Below are 21198 nucleotides of genomic sequence, written 5' to 3' on the forward strand. Positions count from 1 at the left end.
TGAATGAGCCTGTGTGTGTAAGTGTGTGTGTGTGTGTGTGTGTGTGTGTGTGTGTGTGTGTGTGTGTGTTTCTCACCGGGCTGCGAGGCCTCCTGGTCTCAGGTTTGACACTCTTGGCTTGCCTTCTTTGTCACAGCCTCCAGAGATGGTTAGGCCGAGGCTGCTGCCCTCCTTTTTAATCAGCTCCACCGTGGTCACACCTCTCTGCTCATCTGAGTGGACACAAAGACACACCATAAACACACATTAAACACACCAGCAGCAGCACCTGGACCTTCACAGCAGATACTTCACCCAAGGGCCCCAAGATGCTGGTGAAGCCATGCATTGTGACATGAAAAATCAGACTCATTTAACCATTATATAAAGGACAGATGGGAAAGCGGTGCTGCAGTCTAGTAGTATAGTGAAGTAAATGTACACACTGAAGTCAGCGTGAACCTAAAGTAGCGGCAGACTTTTATTTCAGCAAGCCCTGTGATGTGCAGTTTTTATTCAATGTTTGACGCAATTTCAAGTGAAACATGAAGAGAGGATGGGACAGAATGTAGCTCCTCCCCTTTTTAAAAGCCAATAGTGTTTTGTTTCTATCACAGCTCTGCCAGTGAGAGGCAGATGAGAAGCATCTTGAAGGGGGCGGGGCATGTCAGATTCTAGAGAGCATTTGATTGGTCAGAAGATTTATTGAGAGACTGAAGTATGAGGTGACGTGAATAAAACTGTTGATCCATTTAGGCGAAAGTGACAAACTACAAGCTTCACATGTTTATATTAGTTTTATATCTTCTATATGCGAATTACTACTAGTATTAGTACTACTCTTGAGTACTTTTGAAAGGGCTACCTTTTACTCATACTTTGAGTAATATTTAAAACAGATACTTTTACTCTACTTGCACTACATTTTTAGCCAAGTAATGGTACTTTTACTTAAGTATGCTTTTTCAGTACTCTTTCCACCACTGATTAAATCCTGCATTTGGATCCGCAACAACACTGTCAGCGTCTCCTTCCGTGACAGTCAAGAAAATACATATACACATATTTATTTATTTATTATTTTCAGAGTTTTTATTTTTGGGTGAACTTAAGACTAACAATGTGCACTAGCAAAATAAATATTGTAAATTTAGACTTCATGCAGACTTAAAAGGTACAAAGAATGGTGAGTTTTCACAAATCTTGTCCAATCCACATTTTTCCTTATTACTAGTTTTAATTTTAAAATAAAAAAGACAAAGTAGGCCAATCTGAAACTTTCCACAAGACACTGTGACACAGCCTTATTTAAAAAAAAAAATTAAAAATCATAGTAGGGTCAAAGAGCTTAGAATGACCAAGAGGAGACACTCAATAGAGCGTTCCATTGCAACAGCAGTACCCAGCAATAGCCCCTGATGCCCTGGCCAATTTGGAGTGAAAGCAGTCGGCTGTCCATTGGATCTTATTGCTGTCACGATGGCAAGCAGCTGCTTTGTTTTTTATTTATTCTTTTAAAAAGCGCATTAAAGCTGAGATACAACCTGTAAGACTACAATACAGCACTTACTATTACAATCAACAGCACTTTTAATAGTTTGTTTTACAGACTTATAATATGCTATTGTTCTATTAGAGTTTTCATTCCAAAATCGCCGCCGCGCCATCTAGTGGCTGTTTCCCAAATTGCACTAGAGTGTCGCCTCTTGGTGATTCTATGCTCTTTGGTAGGGGCGGCATGGAGGCTCATTGGTTAGCACTGACGACTTAGAGCAAGAAGGTCGCTGGTCTCGGCTGGGCCAATTGGTATTTCTGTGTGGAGTTTGCATGTCCTTTCTCAGGTGCTCCAGTTTCTGGCACAGTCCATTGGATGAACTATATTACGTGTAGTGTATCAGTCTGTGTGTGTGTGTGAATGCAAGAGTGTATTAGTATTTCCCTGTACTGGATTGCAATTGGAAGGGCATACACTGCATAAAATATGCAGGAATACTTGGCGGTTCATTCCGCTGTGGCGCCCTCTGAAAAATAAGTGACTTAGTCGAAGGAAAATTGTTTTGTCAAAACCACTATTGATTAGTTGTCAGAGTTGTGGATGGGAAACGGGGAAAAATGAGCGAGGACTCAAATGCAGCGAAATGGGATTTTATTAAATAATAAAAATAAAATAAAATGCAAAATAAACTACCCCGAGGGGTAAAACATTAACAAAACAAATACATACACATACAAACAGGACTGGGCAGGCTGGCAAGGATGAGGACAGACAGGACAAGACTTCAAACAACAACATGTGATGACGAACTGGCACAGGACAGCAAATGTGAGGGGTTTATAAACTGTAGAAAATTAATACACAAACAGGTGAACACAATTAACTAATAATGGGATAACAAGGAGGGTGGGACAAGACAATAGACGAAAGAGCGCATGACACAGAGACAACACAAGCCATGCGCTCACATAAAACAGGACAAGAACATGCAGCCAATGAGAGAACTCATTAACCGCATGTTCATGACAACACAAACACAACATTGAAGCACACGACAAAAGCACGTGACCACAATGTAAACACATAGCCACGCGCTTTGACAGACGCAAGACACGAGCACACGATGAATGACACGCAGCGTGCATGTTTCATTCCAGCGCCGACCAAAACCGAAGCCAACTGGATTGAGACGCTGGGAATGAAACTCCACGCTGCAGACAGACGAAAACACAAACACGAGTGCAAGAGCGCGCGCGTCTGAGGCACGCAAAGACACTCTGCGTACACCCACAACGGCGCGCACACACAGAGACACACAATGACAGAAACGGAACGAGACTGAGCTAGTGTCAGAGCTCTGCCACCAAAACAAGAATTTACAAGACCAGAGTGGCAGAACCCTGACATTAGTATTATACGTTTATTTATAAACATTCTACTAAACTAATGTTTATTACATTTAAATTATTCATTCATTAATTTTCCTTTGGCTTAGTCCCGTTATTAATCAGGGGTCACCATCGCGAAATGAACCACTAACTATTCCAGCATATGTTTTACACAGCGGATGCCCTTCCCAGTACCCAGAAACCCAGTACTGAGAAACATCCATACACACTCATTCACACACATACACAACGGCCTATTTTGTTTACCCAATTCACCTTTAGCACATGTCTCTGGACTGTGGGGGAAACCAAAGCACCCAGAGGAAACCCACAAGGAGAACATGCAAACTCCACACAGAAATCCAAACTGGCCCAGCCGGGGCTCGAACCAACGGCCTTCTTGCTGTGAGGCAACAGTGCTAACCACTGAGCCACTGTACCGCCCAAAAGTACAGTACATTAGTATTATAATTATGCTACTACACCGATTGATTTTACATTAAATTAGATGAACACAATGAAAATTTCAATGCGGTTCAATAGCTCACAGTGTACGTAAATGACTGCATATTTTCAATTACGAAAATACAATAACACAACCCTCAACCACATTATTAAGAAGACATCGTTATATTCATTATGACAAAATGAAGACAAATGAAGCCAAATGAAATTAATAAGGTTTTGTGATGTAGTCGCCGTGACCCATAGTATGTGCTCATTACTGCTGTTAAATCCGTACAGCTTCTGATAGTGAGTGTCAGAGTGGGAAATCAGCAGAGACAAATGAACTGACATGATTCTTCGCGAGCCCAACGGACTAAAGGAAAGGCACAGGGAGAGACTGAGGGGAACAGCAGCGGTCTGAAGAAATCAAATATCAGCATTATCACAGGCCAACAGTCTCTTCACCTTAAGGAATGAGACGCAGAGTGTGTACTGAAGCTGACAGGCCCCATCTACAGCAGAACACACGGGTGGACTGGTAAAGTCAGCATCAAATGCATGAAGTCGCAGGAAAGTTTTATATGCCTGTTTTGATGGAATTCGTGAATGCGAACACTTGATTTTGACCGTGTGGAATTGATTGAATGCTATTGGTGGATCTTGTGTAATTGGCACAAGAAGGGAAGCTATTCTGGCCTTTTTTCAGCATTTACACTGCAGATCTTGGGCCCCGTTTACACTAGTGCGTTTTAGTTTTAAAACGGCGTTTTAGATCAAAAACGATCCGCGTCCACACCAGCGTTTTACCTAGCGTCTATGAACATATCTCCGTCCACACTACGCCACCAAAAACGTATATCACGTGACCATTTGCGCACTCTGGATATGTGCGTTCTAGTATAAACAGAAAGCATGCGTCTCGCTCTGCATTTGGTTATTGTTAGTCAACAAACGCCAGTTGAACATTAAACGCGATGGCAAAGAAAGCAAGAGAGGTTTTTTGTGGACAGACGACGAGGTCGAGTTGTTACTAAACGTAACAAACGAATAACTGCACAATGGCACCTAAAACAGACAATAGTGCAAACAACGCTCCCATTTCTGTGCCCATGTTGTTGTTTACAGTACTGTCTTCCGGTAGCGTTAAAGCCATGTGTTATAGTCATGTGATAGAGGCTTGACGAATAAGGGAAGGATACAGTGACGAAGGCAATGACACAAAAGCCCCAATCATGTAGCGAATCTCAGCAGTCCCGCCTCCATTTTCAGATGTCTCCGTTTTTCCTCATCCACACTAACGGAGCAGCAGTGTTTCAGAATGAAAACGGCCTCTCTAGCGTTTTCAAAACGCTCTGTTTTCGGCGTCGAGAACTCCGGCGTAGTGTGGATGGATGGCGTAACGGTAGCAAAACTTGTGCATTTTAAAACGAAAACGCATTAGTGTAAACGGGGCCTCAGTCACACTTTACAATTCGGCTTTATTAGTTAATGTATTTCTTGACATGAACTAATTACGAACAACACTTGCACTGCATTTATTAATCATAGTTCAACATTAACTAATGTATTATTAGCATTCAAATTCTAACATTAACATTAGTTAATGCATTGTGAGTTAAAATGAACTAACAATGGATTTTCATTGACTAATGTTAACGAACTTTAAAAAGCACCTATTTTACTAAGATTTAATGAGTCTATTGTGTCTCTAGAATGTGTCAGTAAAGTTTTAGCTCAAAACACCCATCAGATTTTTTATTATAGCTTTTAGAATATTGGATTTTCTGCTCTGAGCACTATGTAGCTGTTTTTGTTGCCTGTGCCTTTAATGCTAGTTCTCCCCATACACCTTTCCAATGTGCCTGTCAGAGTGTGCCTCAATCTCTGCCTCTGCTTTGTTAGATAAGCAGCACAGTGACAGACATGAAGGAAGTAGATCTCGCGTAACGTTTGTGAGAAATACTACAGTAAGAACCTCCCCAATGATTATTTGATGTATTTGTTGTGGAGTTAATTCAAGCCTTTCCACAACGATGAGTCACAAACAATGTTGTTACAAAGTTCACACTCACACAGACACACACACAGCGTGTTTAACTTTGCTTTGTTTTTGCATGGCAAATGTGACAGTTAACACGTAATGTGACAATATCCACTCCTGTATGGATATCTGTTATTTTAATGTACAAAATTAACCTGATTTAACGTCAACGAACCGGGATTGAAGCGTCTTCTTTTATAATTGTACTGACATGCGGCTGTGGGGATAAAGATGGTAAAATCGCTGTATTTCATGACACACATGCACTGTTTTAAAAACATTTTAAACCTGTAAAACTCATTCTTGAACACATCTGATGATGATTGATGATCACAGCGAGCTGAACTGATCTTTTAACCCCGGTTGATTTGTGCACTTCCTGTCTTGTTGATATGATTATACGCATTACTACGGACTCATGTTAATATGCAGCTGTCAATCAATTCAGAGGGTGGGGAAACCGCACTCCTATGTCACGTTGCAGTGGGCCTTAAAATGGAAAGGATTTGGATCCAATTTTAATGTCAGGAACGTAAACACAAAAGAGACTTATTGTGTTTCTATCACGCCAGTATGACTGTGGACACTACTTGCTTACAGTTCTGTACAAACAGCTTATATCACAGATTTTACCCTGTTACGGTCCATGGGAGTTTGTATTTTTGTGCCTTCTCCCTCTCTGTTTTGCTTGTCTCCCTTTGCATCTCCTAGACTGTCATTCGCTCTTTGTCTCGCCCTATCACCTTTTGTTCCGCTACTTTTTCTCAACTAGGTACCTCCTGATTGGATCCCGAGCCTGTCACTCCTCATTAGGGCGTTTCCTCGTGGAAAAATTGGACTTCGTTCCACGGACTTTAAATTCGACCAGCACGCCTTGTTTTTCAGAGTGCTATGTGTGTGCGTGTTGGTTTGTGTTCACTCGCTGATGTTCATAATGTAGGCTTTGTTCTGTGTTTCTGAATAATTACATCAAAGTAAATTAGGTCATGGTTAAAGAATTTATCATTCCTTTTTGGGGAAAAAGGAATAGTTTACTAAGTCGTGCGACATACATTTTGCCCGTAGGTAACAAGGTAAATGGGTGAGCGCCACATTTTGTATTTTTGCTTATTATTTCAGGGAGTTTAGGTGTGCTGAAGCGCTGAAGATTTCAGTTTCTTTTTCACATTTTGATTTTTATTAGTAGGCCTAAGTTTAGAGGGGGATCATGTGTTCCAGTTTAGGTGGCTTTTGGTTTTGTTTAGTTCTTTGCTTTGGCGCCACTCTAGATCCTTTTTCCCCTAAAACTTTTGATTGTTTTTTTTCTTTCTTCTTCTTATTATTATATATATACATTGTACAAAGCGCACACATGTAAGCCTCTCTTTTGTTGGCTTCATTTTTCTTCTTCTCGTAAGAGGAATAAACGAATTGAATGTAAATTTTGTGTCCTGGTGTATTTTCCATCCATCTACTCAGTAATAATTTAATATTATAAGTGTTACGTTTATTTTCCCTAGACAACTTAATTAAACCGTAACATACCCTTTAACAAATACTGTAATATATGTATTATTAATTGTTTATTCTGTAAGGCTTGAGGCTTACGCTGCTATTCTGAACCAATAGTCGGAAACAGAAAACAGTTGAATGATGGCGTGTTTAAATCCATTATTTATCTGACTTCATTGTAATTAATCTGACTCCATTAAAATTGTTATCATCATTAATAAAGAGAAAGAATCTCAACGCCCTAAAGCAGGCAAAGTTGTTTATTAAGTTACATGTTTAAATATTCAGACAGTAGAATGAAACAAACTAACATACTGTATAAAGAAATTAGCTGTAACATATGCACTGCTGAGCAACAAAGACAGTGAAACTGCCTTTGTTAGCATATGAGGCTACACATATGGTATGCGGGAGATGCAGAGTAAAAGCAATTCTCCCAGATCAACAAACGAAGCGCTCAGAAATGGTTTAAAACAGTTGTCACGTCAACTTGCTGCAGTAAACAAAAATAAGTCTGTAATGCTTGCCCCGCCTTCGCGCTCTTCTTATTGCCCACTGCTATAGAACTGAACTCGAATGATTAGTTAATATCAGCTGTCAATCGCTCAATCAATGCCTTCTGGCTTGGGATGACAGGGAGAGCTACAACCCAGAAAAATTGTAAAGCGCTGAAGATGAGAATGAAGATAACACTGACAGATTTTGTTTTAGAAACCGTCTAGTTACAAATAATGACACATCCTAGTAGTGATCATGTGTTGAATATTAATCCACCATCTACACTTTTCCAAGAGTGGATAAAAGACTTCCATTGGCTTCAAGTCCGCTGTGAAAAGTCTGTGGGATGGAATTTTCAGGTAACTGTTTGCCACATCTAGCACGAGAGCTTCTGTTTAATCCTTCATTTAATCACCAGGGGCCTCATGTATCAACGCTGCGTACGCACAAAAACTTTGCGTACGCCAGGTTTCACGCTCAGAATCGCTCACGTTTGGATTTACTAACAATGAACTGAACGTGGGAATGTGCGCAGCTCCACGCCAGCTTTATGGTCTGTTTTATTTCCATTAGCGACTCCTAGAGGCAGTTGTGTTAAATTCCTCTCTACAAAGTGTCTTTGAGCCTTGCAATGGCAGCTGTATGAGACAGGTTCATCTAGCAGGTATATAAGGTTTCCATATCATATAGTTGACCAGCCAAACATTAAAGCGCAATTTGCAGTGGTCGCCTGTTTTCCCAATGTAATCTGAGCTATCTACTGCACGCACATTGCTATAAAGACATTATCTGAAGATGAATTTGCATGCGTGAATCAGAAACATTTCCATTCAATAAATGTGCAAATAAAATAATATGCGCAGACTTATTAATGATTCCAACTTGTCTTTCTCGTGATAAATAGTACGCAAAATCTGATATGAAGCGGGGGGAAAAAAAGAAGAATGAGTTCATTAGACGCTGGATTCGAACCGAGTTCATGCTTGAACATGTCAAAACATGTTACCATACATTTTACGAGCCACGGCACTGAGACTGTTGAGGATGCTACAACATTTTACACCTATAAATCACACTATTTCTTTTTTAAATCCACACAGTGCAATGTTCAGACATTGTAAATTGTTGTTGTAAATTCCGGAGGACAAACTTGCAAATAACAACGTTTTTCTCCGGTCTACCTCCGAAAGCAGCACCTCCAATTCACATTCTGTTCAAAGTTTCTCTTTTTGCTTGCTTTTGCCTTTGCTTTTTCGTTGGGTTTTGCCAAAGTAGAGTCATTACCATATTCATACGGGGGAGGAGGCAGGGAGGGGTTTTGCGCTCGTGCATGTTGCGCTCAGTTTCACGTTCATTCTGATGTACAAAAGAATATGAGTGGGATTTGGTGTACGCAGTGTTTCATACATCTACGCAATGTTTTAGTATGATTTCCACGCAAGTCTTCATACATGAGGCCCCAGATGCTGTCCGCCGTGCAAGTGGCAGCTATTTGTAAAATTTAACACCACGTACACCATCGCAAACGGGTTTGCACTGAGTAAACAAATATCGCTACTCATGAAAAGACCAGTATTGCTATTAACATGACGTATGCATATAATAAGATACAGCACATGTAAAAAGAATCAGTGCAATATCAGACAGCACCTGTGAGAACAGCACAGTTATATCGTTAACAGATACATTCATGTCAAGCAGTGCGTGCAGGGCTGGTGAGCGGTCCGTGTATCTTTTGGTCACTCAGCTATGTTGTAAAAATATATTTTCATGTGATAACGGGATTTTGTTGAGACATATTTTCCTCACGTATGCATATTTACTTTTTTCCTGTTAGTTTGATTAGTGTTGATTTCACAAGCAATAAATATGTTTGTATAAATCTTGTAGTAACGATGCTTATAATTGGTGGGTGCGACTAAATTTTGGCTGATGCGCCTATATTATTAAAGTTAGAAGTACCGGTGCTACCAAGCAAAAAGGTTAATTTCAGGCACTGTCACATCATATCATATCATATTATATCATATCATATCATATCATATCATAAAGTGTGATCCAGATCTTGATGATCAATTCCGATTTCTGTCTCTGTTTTTTTGCTGTTGTTTTTTTTTTTGGGATGACCTGATTACTGATCAGACATCTGATATCCGATGTCAGCATTTACACTGCAGTGCAGACACACAAAAATGTACCAGTTCTTTCACAGTGTTACATGTAAAGTTTGATAATATTAAGCCATAATTAACAAAAAAACATTTACAGTGCGTCAGATCTCCAACTTACCAGCGAGACTGCATCTATTGGTGAAGCCACTGCTGTCACTGGCAGTATCTTTGCTTCCCTTTGTGTATGGGACGTCATCTGGAAACAGAATGATAAATAAAGATAATAAGTTACAAATGCACTTTAATAAGTAATCAGACATGGATTGATTGATGTAAAATTCAAAATGTATCCCCAAATCTACAGTACACAAAACAGCTATTTTACTTCAAAATTATTTATTTTCCAGTGAACCAAAAGAATTGTGTAAAAAAAAAATATATATATATATAAAAGTTCTAGTATGCCTGAACTGCTTACAGCATTGCCAACAATTTACAATACACAGTCCTTAACATAAATAAACAACTAAAAAATGCATATCTTTCCGTCAAAACAGATCTTATCCCCCGAGAATGTTTAAAATGTCAAATCCCATTATAAAAAATCCCTGTTTTTGTTACGGAATATCCTGATACGCTTGAAAACCTTGTGAAAGTTAGGAAAACAAATCTTTTCACATGTACTACAACAATCCCACAAGAGCTGAAAATGCTGAAACCTCAAGGTTAGACTTTCTAAAGGCTTAAACCTAACAGCCATTCAGTTTTAGCCCAGGGCTCTCATTTATAAATATACGCCACTTTCCAAGCAAAAGTTGTTAGGAGAATGTGCGCATCTTTAAGTAAATTCATAGCAAACATTAATTCATTCATTTTCTTTTCGGCATAGTCCCAACCAGAGGTCACCGCAGCTGAATGAACTGCTAACTTATCCAGCATAGTTTTTAACACGGTGGATGCCCTTCCATTTCCAGCTGCAACAAAAAAAGTTTCTTTTTAAAACGAATTTCATCTGGCATAATTTGCTGGTTATTTTAATGTATATTTGTTGGTCAGTTCTCTACAAAATAAACAAGAATATTTAAGGTGAAAACAAGGTCCGCTTATATGCTTCAGTGCACAAACTGACAAACAGGTCTGTTAAATCAAATATTAATATATATAAAATTTACAGTGAAATATTCACGGTTTCAGAGTATCCTATGTTAGGCTAAATCATTTTCTGTTAATGACAATTCATATTGCGCCTGTCAGTTTCACTTTTAATAATTCAAATCAACTACTTGGACCACAATGAGCCAGGCTTTACAAACTATTACCGCACTTAAAGTATTCCCCTCAGACCAATAAACTCAGTTGGAAGGATGAGAGAGCAGAAACCTATTGTGAGTATAATTTTACAGAGTGGCGCATGTCGCGTCTGAGCAGCCGGTGCATGAATGAAGCGTCACTGAGACACAGGTAACTTCGAACACTTCCAAAACAGCAGCACGAAGACAAGAAATCAGTGCATTGAGGATCTGTCCAATGTATTTTTGAGCCTTTTCTTATTCTAAATTTCAGGTAGGCCTACTTTGTGTGTGAAGAGCAGGCAATAATCCTCTCTACTTCAGTGTTGCGAATGCGATCTGCTGGTCTAACAGACACAGCACAACATGACTTAGAAACAGCAGTGATCTCCATGCTGCAAATCAAAATGAACCCATTTATAGCAAAACTAAATGCATTTCTCCACTGATTACTTATATGAACAGGAACAAATAGTCTTAGAGAAAGTTTTTCGAGTTGTCATGAAAGCGACACGCAGTTTGAATTGTGAATGAATGGAGAATGATTGACAGGCGCAGTGGAGGGAAGCTCTGAACTGCACATGAATTTAAGCACTTGAACATTCATCTGAACTACACATTAAACTGTATATAGTATAGTAGGCCTACATAAAAACGTTTTATTGCCTTGAAAATATGCAGTATCGAACCGATATCTGATCAAAGTATCTGTATAAATTGGTTCATATGCAAAAAACAGCCATGAAAATTATAGGGATAAAACAATATGAGCCCATCCAGACTCTATACGAACAGGTGGCTATGAAAAGAGCAATACGTATTAGCGCTGATTCTAAACATCCCCTTTTCGGTGGATATCAGCTGTTACCATCAGGAAAAAGACTGAGAATGCCAATGTGTAAAACTAATAGACTGAAGCTTTCGTTTGTTCGAACCTCCATAAAATTGTTAAACTCTACCAATAACACTGCTCCTGTAGTATGCTAGCACTTGACTGGGTTCTGTGTTTTATATATTTATACTTATATACAGTCTTATTCAGTAAACAATGTATGTTCTTAACGGTTTGTTCTTAATTGTTTTGTTTTATTTATTTTTACTGTCTGTTTAGACAATGTTGTAGCACTGTTTATGCCCAAGACAAATTTCTTCTTGGGGACAAATAGAGTTTAACCTAACCTAACCTATCAGTGCATCCCTATACTTTATACTTGCATAATGTCCATTGTAGTTTATTAAATCTGGTTATCAAAGACAAAGGTGTATAATAACACACTTCACATCACATTTATGGTTATATATGTTCATATTTCCTCAAGAATTTTCATTCATAACAATATAATATTAATTATAAGGCTGTGCTTTACATAATTAAATCATTTTATTGTTAATGTACAGTGAAACTGATGAATCCATGGTGAGGTAAGTGACGTTATTAAGTACACCGCCATTTCTTTTGAAGAAGTACCTGACTTGTGTGTTTGCGCCCTTGTAAGTTCGTTCTTCCAAGTCTGTACTTCCAAGGACGCAAGTCCGAACTTTGCATACTTGGTATTGCTAAACAGCCAAAGAGAAGACATTAAGGAATGAAGTAGCTTTTAGAGCTTTTAGTGCACAAAAGTGTTCTTGGAGCTTTGTATAATTACAATTGAACCACTAGAGTCACATCAATTGCTTTGAAGATGTTTTGGTTCCTTTTTTGAACACCATTGGACCATTCCTGCCTATGGAGGTTGAGAGAGCATTCAGATTTCATCTTAAATATCTTTATGTGTTCAGAAGATGAACAAAAAAGGCTTGGGGGATTGGAACCACATGAGGGGGAGTTATTAATATTTTCATGTTTGGGTAAACTAATGCCAAGCTCAAACTGCATGATTTTCAAAGTAGTCGTGTTACAGATGTTTTCACACTCCATGACTATCTGGGCTAGCGTTTTGTCGCTGCTTTGTTTACACTGCAAGATGAATCGGCGACAGGGGGTTTCACACTGCACCACTTTTTAATAGGGAGAATTACCGACAACTGTCCAAACTACGCCTCACAACCAAAAACACTTGTCTTTTGTTATTAACTACATAACGAGAAAGAAGCCTTTAATGGGGTAGAAAATGTACACATTTGCTCACCGGGGTTTGAAGGGAATTGGCAATTTCTCTTTTTTGACCCGCTTGTGATGTTGCTCACATGACACGTCAAACAGACACGGGTGCTCCTGCCAAATTTCCACTAGCTTTTCCTCCATTTCTTGGGTCCAATAAACCGAAAATGAGCGCTTTTAACTTCTCCCTCAACCTCCCGCTGGCCTGCAGATACCCATACTAGTGAATGCTGCTCTCTCATTGGCTGTTGCTGATGTTATTTTCAGTCAAAACTCAATTCACACGGCATGATTTGAATCGCTGACAGCTCCAGATATTTAGCACGCCAAATATCTCACAGGCATCGGCGACTCATGAACGATTCTCTCAGATGGCGTTTTTGATAGTTCACATTGTGTGATTGTCACTCGCGTGAACGAGCACTGATTTGCCTGTGATTTCAGGCATTGGTCACTGATTTCTCAAAACCTGTCGGCGAGTCAAAATCGGGACTAAAATCATGCAGTCTGAACTCGGCATAACCCTTTAAAGTGTATGTTTGAATCCAAAACAGAAGAAGTGAAAACATTAAAACTAACATTTTGCCAATGTTTCTGAAGTGGGCACTGATTTTATTAGAAGCACTGCAACAATGCTACGCTTAGTATAATAAGAACCTTTAGTCTAATTGTAAATATATTAAAGGTAAAGTCAATGGTTTCCAACATTCTCCAAAATATCTCCTTTAGTGTTCTACAGAGGAAAGAAACTCATAAAGGTTTGGAATCAATTGAGGATGAGTAAACAGTGAGGACATTTTCATTTTTGAGTAAACTATCTCTTTAACACACACATGTAAACAAATATTAACATGCTCTCCTGCACAGTGTCCATAAATCTCTTTTTGGCTTGTAAAAAGAAATGGTTCAGCTGCCATTCAGGCCAAACAAACCATCATCATCATCACCCAGGCTGTTTGTTTAACAGCTCAAAGACTCCAAGCAGGACACATAAATCTATGAGAGTGAGTACTCCAAATCGGCCGTTATTATATATCCTCACTGAAAGTCACAGAAGAGGGTAACTGCCATTATGGGTCATGATAACTCAATTTCCAAGTCTATTAAAACGCGGAAACTAATTTGGAGCAAACCACTCTGACGGCCCTGGCTGTGTTGACACCAATCCTGATGTAGGTTAAACGGATGATGTTCTAACAATGCAAATGGAAGCTGTGGGTCTATTTTCAGAGCTGGGCTTTTATTTATAGAGGCCAGCGTGGCCCCAGTTGTCACCCCACACTCAGATCTCAACAGGCTTTTCCACAGAGCAGCTGGAGCTACAAACCACATGGCTGGGGATAAAATGTGTGCGCCTGCTCTACCCTCACCTAAAACACAAAGAGTAAATAAAATCCCTTAATTAACGGTTTCCGTATTTTGTGATTCGCACACTGTGAAAAATGCTGAGTTCAGACATATTAGTAAAAGGTTCCATTTCTGTACTGTATAATCTACTTCTGAACCAGACATCTTTTCCTACAGATAACATTAAGATTGCTTGGGAAAACGACCCTTGTGGTTTGATTTCGGATGATCTGTGGGAGGATATTCTTAAACAAATTCACTAATCGTCAATGTGTGCCTGGCACTTTCTCATTCAATTTAAAGTAATGCACAGCTTATATTTCAAAGACTAAAGTAGCCCAAATGTTTTCTGGTACTAGTTCTTTGTGCAATAGATGTCATTGTGCTGAAGGCACACATGCTCCTAACTTAGAGCATTTCATATGTGATTTATTATCTGTGCCTCTTCAGCACAAGAAACAGATCCACAGGTGGCACTGTTTGGGGTTACTTCAGAGGAAATACAGTTGCCTTCTGAAAGTGTAAAATCATTTCTTTTTCGACTTGATTGGCACGTAGAGCTATTTTGCTAAAATGAAAGGATTCTTATCCTTCCACTCATGCTCAGTGGATTACAGAAACTATGTCTTGTCTCTATTTGGAAAAATTGGGATTTTTTTTAAGGTGTGGCAACCTTTAATTGAATATGTGAAAAATCTCAATTAATTTGATGTTGCTGTACATAGGGAATGTATTGTTATTTGTTTGTACTTTTTATTTTTTATTTTTTTGTATTAGGGCCTACATGTACAATTGTATTTGTTTATCTTTGTTTAATGTAAGTGCTATCCCGTTGTTGGATTGGTATGGGTCAGAGGTTTGTAATGTTGTTTTTTCTGGTTTAAAAAACTGAAAATCAATAAAAATATCTAAACCAAAAATGCTGAGTTCCACAAAATCCCTTCGTGCTGTCCCAACGCAATTTAAGCTAACTGAATGGTTTTTACCATTTTAAATTAATTGAACATCAAATGATTATGCTGCCCCCCCCCAAAAAAAAAAACTAAAAAAATGTTGTTTCAGCTCATTTTTAATAAGTAGTTTGAACAAGCAGCTAACATATTTTTCTATTTATTCAATCTGATGATGTTTTAAGGAGTGACTTTTATTAATATTTTAGTAGTTTGAGACCATATATTATATCAAAAAGAATATCCAAAGAGTTATGTCAGTAAAATAACAGAAAAAGTACTGACAGTTTATTAACAGGTTTTTGTACACTCAAACCAGGCCCGACACTACTCAGAAAGAACTCAGAAAGAACCTAGGCTAGGCCTATAGTCTAAAGATCTGGTCCCCACGTCAGGTCAGGTGAGCCCGTATATAGTTTTTGAAACCTGCACGTGGAGTCGCAGAGTCGCACTCAACTCACACGGGAGAAAAAAAAAAAAAAAAATATATATATATATATATATATATATATATATATATATATATATATATATATAAACACACACACTCACACACAAACACACACACACACAGTTGAAATCAGAATTATTAAGCCCCCTTTGTATTTTTACTAAATGATGTTTAACAGAGCAAGGAAATTTTCACAATATGTCTGATAATGTTTTTTTTTTCTGGAGAAAGACTTATTTATTTTATTTTGACTAGAATAAAAGCAGATTTATTTATTTTTTATTAGATAGACAGACAGACAGACGGACAGATAATTGTTTTAATAAATATTTTATTTAGACACCATGGATGGTATGTAATGGCCAGTTACATCAAAAAATGAATGAATGAATGAATTAATTAATTAATAAAATCACACAATACAAAAGCAATAAAAAGATTTTAAAAAAGAGAATAAAACTGATATTAAAAAAGCTATCAAATAGAAAAAGGTTATTTTAAATTCTAATAATATTTCATTATAAAATAAATGCAGCCTTGGTGATTTATTTAAACCATTAAGACATACAAAACCCAATAAAAATGTAAAGTTAAAGTCAAAATTATTCGCTCTCCTGTGAATTTTTCCCAAATGATGTTTAACAGAGCAAGGAATTTTTCACAGTATTTCTTATAATATTTTTTCTTCTGGAGAAAGTCTTATTTGTTTTATTTCAGCTAGAATAAAAGCAGTTTTTAATTTTTAAAAAACATTTCAAGGTCAAATATATTAGCCCCTTTAAACAACATATTTTCCTGATTGTCAACAGAACAATCCATCATTATACTTGCCTAATTACACTAGCTTGCCTAATTAACTTAGTTAAGCCTTTAGATGTCCCTTTAAGCTGAATACTAGTATCTTGAAAATATCTAGTCAAATATACTGTCATCACGGCAAAGATAAAAAAAAAATCTGAATGAGTTAATAAAACTATTATGTTTAGAAATGTGTTGAAAAATCTTTCAATTGAACAGAAATTGGGGACAAAATATACAGGGGGGCTAATAATTCAGAATTCGGAGTTTTACTCCTATTACTTTAACTATATATGACATAAAATTCCAAATTTGCAATATGTAAAATAAAATGACAACGTGACTCACCACTATTATTGCGACCCTCTCTCCTCAAACCACACAGCATCGTGGGAAAATCACGAATCCATTCTGCCACACGTCAGTTTAGGCGCAAACTACAATCCCAAACCGCTTCTTAAAGCGCACAGCTGCAAATGAACATGCTATCCAATTACACCACGTTACATGTGAAACTACAGCTTTCCTGAATTCCCTTTAAAATGCAATAAAACAAGGAAGACGAGATCCATTCACAGGTCTGCACAGCTGATGTTCACTCCATACAGGCAGCAATCCTACTATACTTCCATGTAAATGTGCAGCTACACGCCAGAGTGCCTGTAATAGTGCAATGCATGGATGAGTGAGTGTTGCATGGGATTATTCCTGAGACATTCCAGTGTCACTCTGATTTGCTCTTCCCAAACAGCATAACGTGATTTTCCTTCGCCTGCCAAAGCGCACGTTCAACTAGTCTCCGTCATCCAGTCATCTGTATAACACATGTGCTCTGCTTCAGTCCAGGGTTTTTTCAAGCAGATGGTAGTTTATCCAGCAATGACAGCGCTGCAGTATGGGAATGTATCCGAACGCTCCAGTGCATCAGACAGAGAACACACACACACAGAATCACTGCTGTTGTGCTCCTCCTTTCCGCCGCTCAGAGATTGCCGCTGTTCACATGTGCCTTTTCTTCCTGCATTGGTATTATTAATCATCTCCGTTCACACACACACTGCACTCTTCCTACCGGCAGCCTGATGAAGACACAAATAACACCCTCACGCATGCAGCCAAACCCCCTTATTACTCTGCCAGCCCCACGTGCCTCAAGCACAGACACTTCCTCTTGTCTGTCTGTCTGTCTCTCTCTCTCCCTCACGTGCACACTTTGCTTTTATTTGGCAGCGGAGCGTCTACTGTGAAACAGCCCATGCTAAACCATTCAAAACAAATGTGTTAGTGTTTGCACGAACATATGAAGCAGGATGACACTGATAAGACTATCAATCTTTTCTTGAGCCGTGCAATCAGCATATATAAGGATGATTTTTGATCATGTGTCAATGAAAAATGCTGTTGTGGAAAAATTGATGTTGTATTGTGGTCATTGCCAATAGCTTTGTGGTTAAGTGTATTGATATATAGCACCAATGTGCTCTCGGCGGCCTGAGTTTGATTCCAGGCTCAAGGTCCTTTGGCGATCCTTCCTCTCTCTCCGCTCCACACATTTTCGTGTCTGTACTCTCAATCCTATACATCAAAGGTTTAATCCCCCTAAAAATGTAATTATTAAAATTTATACAGAAATGTTTTATTGTATTTACGATTACATAAATGTAACCCTGGACCACAAGACCAGCTTTATTTATAAATATATTTGGCAATACATTCTATGGGTCAAAAATACTGATTTTATGCTAATAAGCATTGGAATATTCAGTAAAAAATCATGTTCAATAAAGGATATTTTGTAAATTTTCCGACTGTACATATATCGAAAGTTATTTTTTGTTTACTAATATAAAAACAAAGAATTACTTCAGCAAAAAAAGAAAATTCTGTTATTATTACCAGTGTTGGGGGTAATGCATTATAAGTAGCACGTGTAACGTAACAATATTACTGTTCCAAAGTAACGAGTAGTATAACGAAATACTTAAAAAAATAAGTATTTGAGTTACTTTTAAGAAAATGTAACGCAAGTTACTTTTTACCTTGCTTAATTGGCTTTTACAAAATATATTGCGGAATAAAAATGATCTTAGTCAGGTTGAATCAAACAGAGAGCGTGCTGCTAGGTATCAGACAGCCAGGGTTCGCACTCATCATCATCATCAGGTCTCTTTTTTCATAGCAGATGAGTTAGTGTACTGTTCTACTAACTTAATAACTCAGGATATTAGTTTATTTCGAGTTAGAGGGAGTATCCGGTAGTACTTAATGGAGATGCAAACCGTTTCATGACAACTCATTTCAATTTAATGAACTGGTTCGACTGGTTCACTTAGAAGAGCCAGTTAAAAACAAACGATTAATTCACGAATCACCCGTCATCAATACAGACAGTCAGAAACAATGGCAGGCCAGAGACTTACAATGGATTCTTTAAACTCATCAAAGAAAAGAAGTGGTTTGTTGTTAAGTGTAGATTATGTGCAAGTAAAACTCTTGACACCTGCAAGAAACATGACATCAAAAAAAAAAACTGCACCTGCACTCCACCTCCAGCTAAACAACAAATGTTTGACATCAGTTCACGTTCTCCAGGATAAACAATTAATTCGATACATTTAAAAAATGGTTATTGTTTTTATTCTTGAGGAGATGCAGCCACTGTCTAACATTACTATAAAAATGACTACTGTTTTGTAATACAGTGAGATTTTTTCTTCTCTTTTGGGAAACATTTTACACATTTAATATGGCAGCGTGAAACAGTTTATTCATTGCATGAAGCTCAAATATTTATTTTGATTTGGGGATGTTTATTATTGTCTTACTGTTCATTTTGTTATTAAACATTTTAAAATCAGTTTTTGTCTAAATATAAATTATTTCATGTTAGTACTCTTGGGCTTTATTGCAATCTTTATCTCAATGATCAGTAAATTTACTTAACTAATAACACAAAACATTCAAAAGTAGCAAACACATTACTTTACATGCATTCATTAATCTGTATATACAGCATGTATAGCTTTGGGCTCAGAAAGTTCTCAAAATATACTTTTATCCCCCATTTTTTAAAGTAAATGAAGGTGTAGGGTCTATAGGTGGTTGGTACTTGCAGAGCTTCTCTTTAAAAAAGGTGAAAGAACACATGCAAGTTCTGAAAGAGATCAAACCTCAGCCAGGTGAGGAAAAGTAAAGCAGAAGTAACTCAAAAGTAACATAGCAGGTTACTTTCTATAAAAAGTTACTAACGCAATTAGTTACTTTTTTGGGGAGTAACTCAATATTGTAACTATGTACTACTTTAAAAAGTAACATTCCCAAACCCTGATTATTACCCACCCCTGAGACCTTTGTTCATCTTCAAAAGACAAATGAAGATATTTAAAGGTGCAGTAGGTGATCTGCCAAAATGCTTAGCATATTATCTTTGGATAGCGGGGAGGGACTGTGATTTAAAGCCACGCCTCCTGAAATTGCAAATGTGCGCACCGCGTCACAACAGCAAACAACCCACTTGTTCATGCCATTTGCCAGTTAGTTAGTGTTTGGCCGGCGGCGTACAGGAATAACATTAGTAACCCACGCTTATGCTATTTCAGAGCGAATATTCAGACTAGCATGGTAAACAGTATAGGAAGGCTGTCATTGTTCAAAAATGACCCAATGTGAATATAAAAGCAACTTCATCTCAATAAAGCCGGTTAGACGGAATAGCGCAATTACTGATGTTTTGTTGTTAAACTAAAAAAAATAATCTACATCATCAATGCTGTCAAAGGTCCCTTATAAAACTGAAAATCAATCTTTCAGTGGGAGATTTCAGTGACTGAACAACACGTCTATGCGAATAAGCAATTCATAACATCACAATCTTACATAAGTTTAGCCTGACTAAAATAGTTTGGAACAGTACCTGTCTTAGGGTGCTTTCACACCTGTGAATCGATTCAGTTGTTCCGAAACAGAGATTACAATTGTTACATTGTTGCTCTTTGCTTTTGGTGCGGTTTGCTTTCACACTGCAAAGTTTCTAATCGGACCAAAAGAGCTAAAACAAGTCATGTGTGAGTAAACTCTCCTCACATTGGTCAAGGTGTCAGGGTTAATTTTGCAGAGTCCCGCTCAGCTGTCAGGAGAGGTGGTGGTTTGGTGGTGTTTGACAAGGTGCCCGCGACATGTCTGAAGAGTGATGGAGAGATACGGTGGGGAGGGGTGAGAAGGGTACGCGACGTAGCCTATTTGAGGACCGGGAGGGAGATGCGAGATTACCAGGAGATTATCATTCGTTTAAGGGCATCCGGAGACTCGCGAAACTTCCCGCCCTACTCATAATTCTCTCTTTATATAGCCATATGCCTATTACATATCCATAAAACACTGTGATATAACCACGCTCGTATCGCATCGCTTTCTCACTGCAATCGATCCGCTCCAGAGTTCGTTTCAATCGAGCCGAGACCACCTCATTCAAGCGATCTCGGAGCAATTGATTTGGCACGGATGCGAGAGCGATTGGTGGTTTCACATATGCCAAACGAACCGCGCTAACCGGGCAAACAAGACAGGTTCCAAAACAAAAGTGTAGGTGTGAAAGCACCCTAACAGTTATACTTCAGCTATGGTGTCGTCCTTCCTCCAGCGTGCAAAAGTAACTCCAATATTGATTCAGTAAAGTTTTAATTCAGTATTTGATTTCACCACATCTGTGATTGTCTCATGAAAGAGCAGCGCTTATGCAGATGGGCACGCGCGAATGGTGGATCTGCGTGAACAGATGCGCAGAAGTCCGAATCTACATTTGCTGACAGACAG

The 21198-nt window shown here is 38.3% G+C and overlaps 1 protein-coding gene across 12 annotated transcripts in view; it reads right to left on the bottom strand.

Moving 5' to 3' along the window:
• Positions 1-21198, bottom strand: part of grip2a (glutamate receptor interacting protein 2a) — a 113369-nt gene that overhangs the window by 86450 nt on the left and 5721 nt on the right. For 7 of the 12 annotated variants that reach the window (XR_015497233.1, XR_015497235.1, XR_015497234.1 and 4 more), the window contains exons 1-3: positions 16735-17485; positions 9629-9706; positions 77-212 (exon numbers count right to left, since the gene is read on the bottom strand). Coding sequence is in view for 3 of the 12 variants with exons in the window: in XM_087263728.1 (XP_087119854.1) it covers positions 77-212; positions 9629-9706; positions 16735-16774 (254 nt within the window). In the remaining 9 variants the exon portion in view is untranslated. 12 annotated transcript variants of the gene reach the window in all.

This window comes from Danio rerio, chromosome 8 (assembly GCF_052040795.2).
Source record: "Danio rerio strain M-AB ecotype USA chromosome 8, GRCz13ab, whole genome shotgun sequence".
Classification (NCBI taxonomy): domain Eukaryota; kingdom Metazoa; phylum Chordata; class Actinopteri; order Cypriniformes; family Danionidae; genus Danio; species Danio rerio.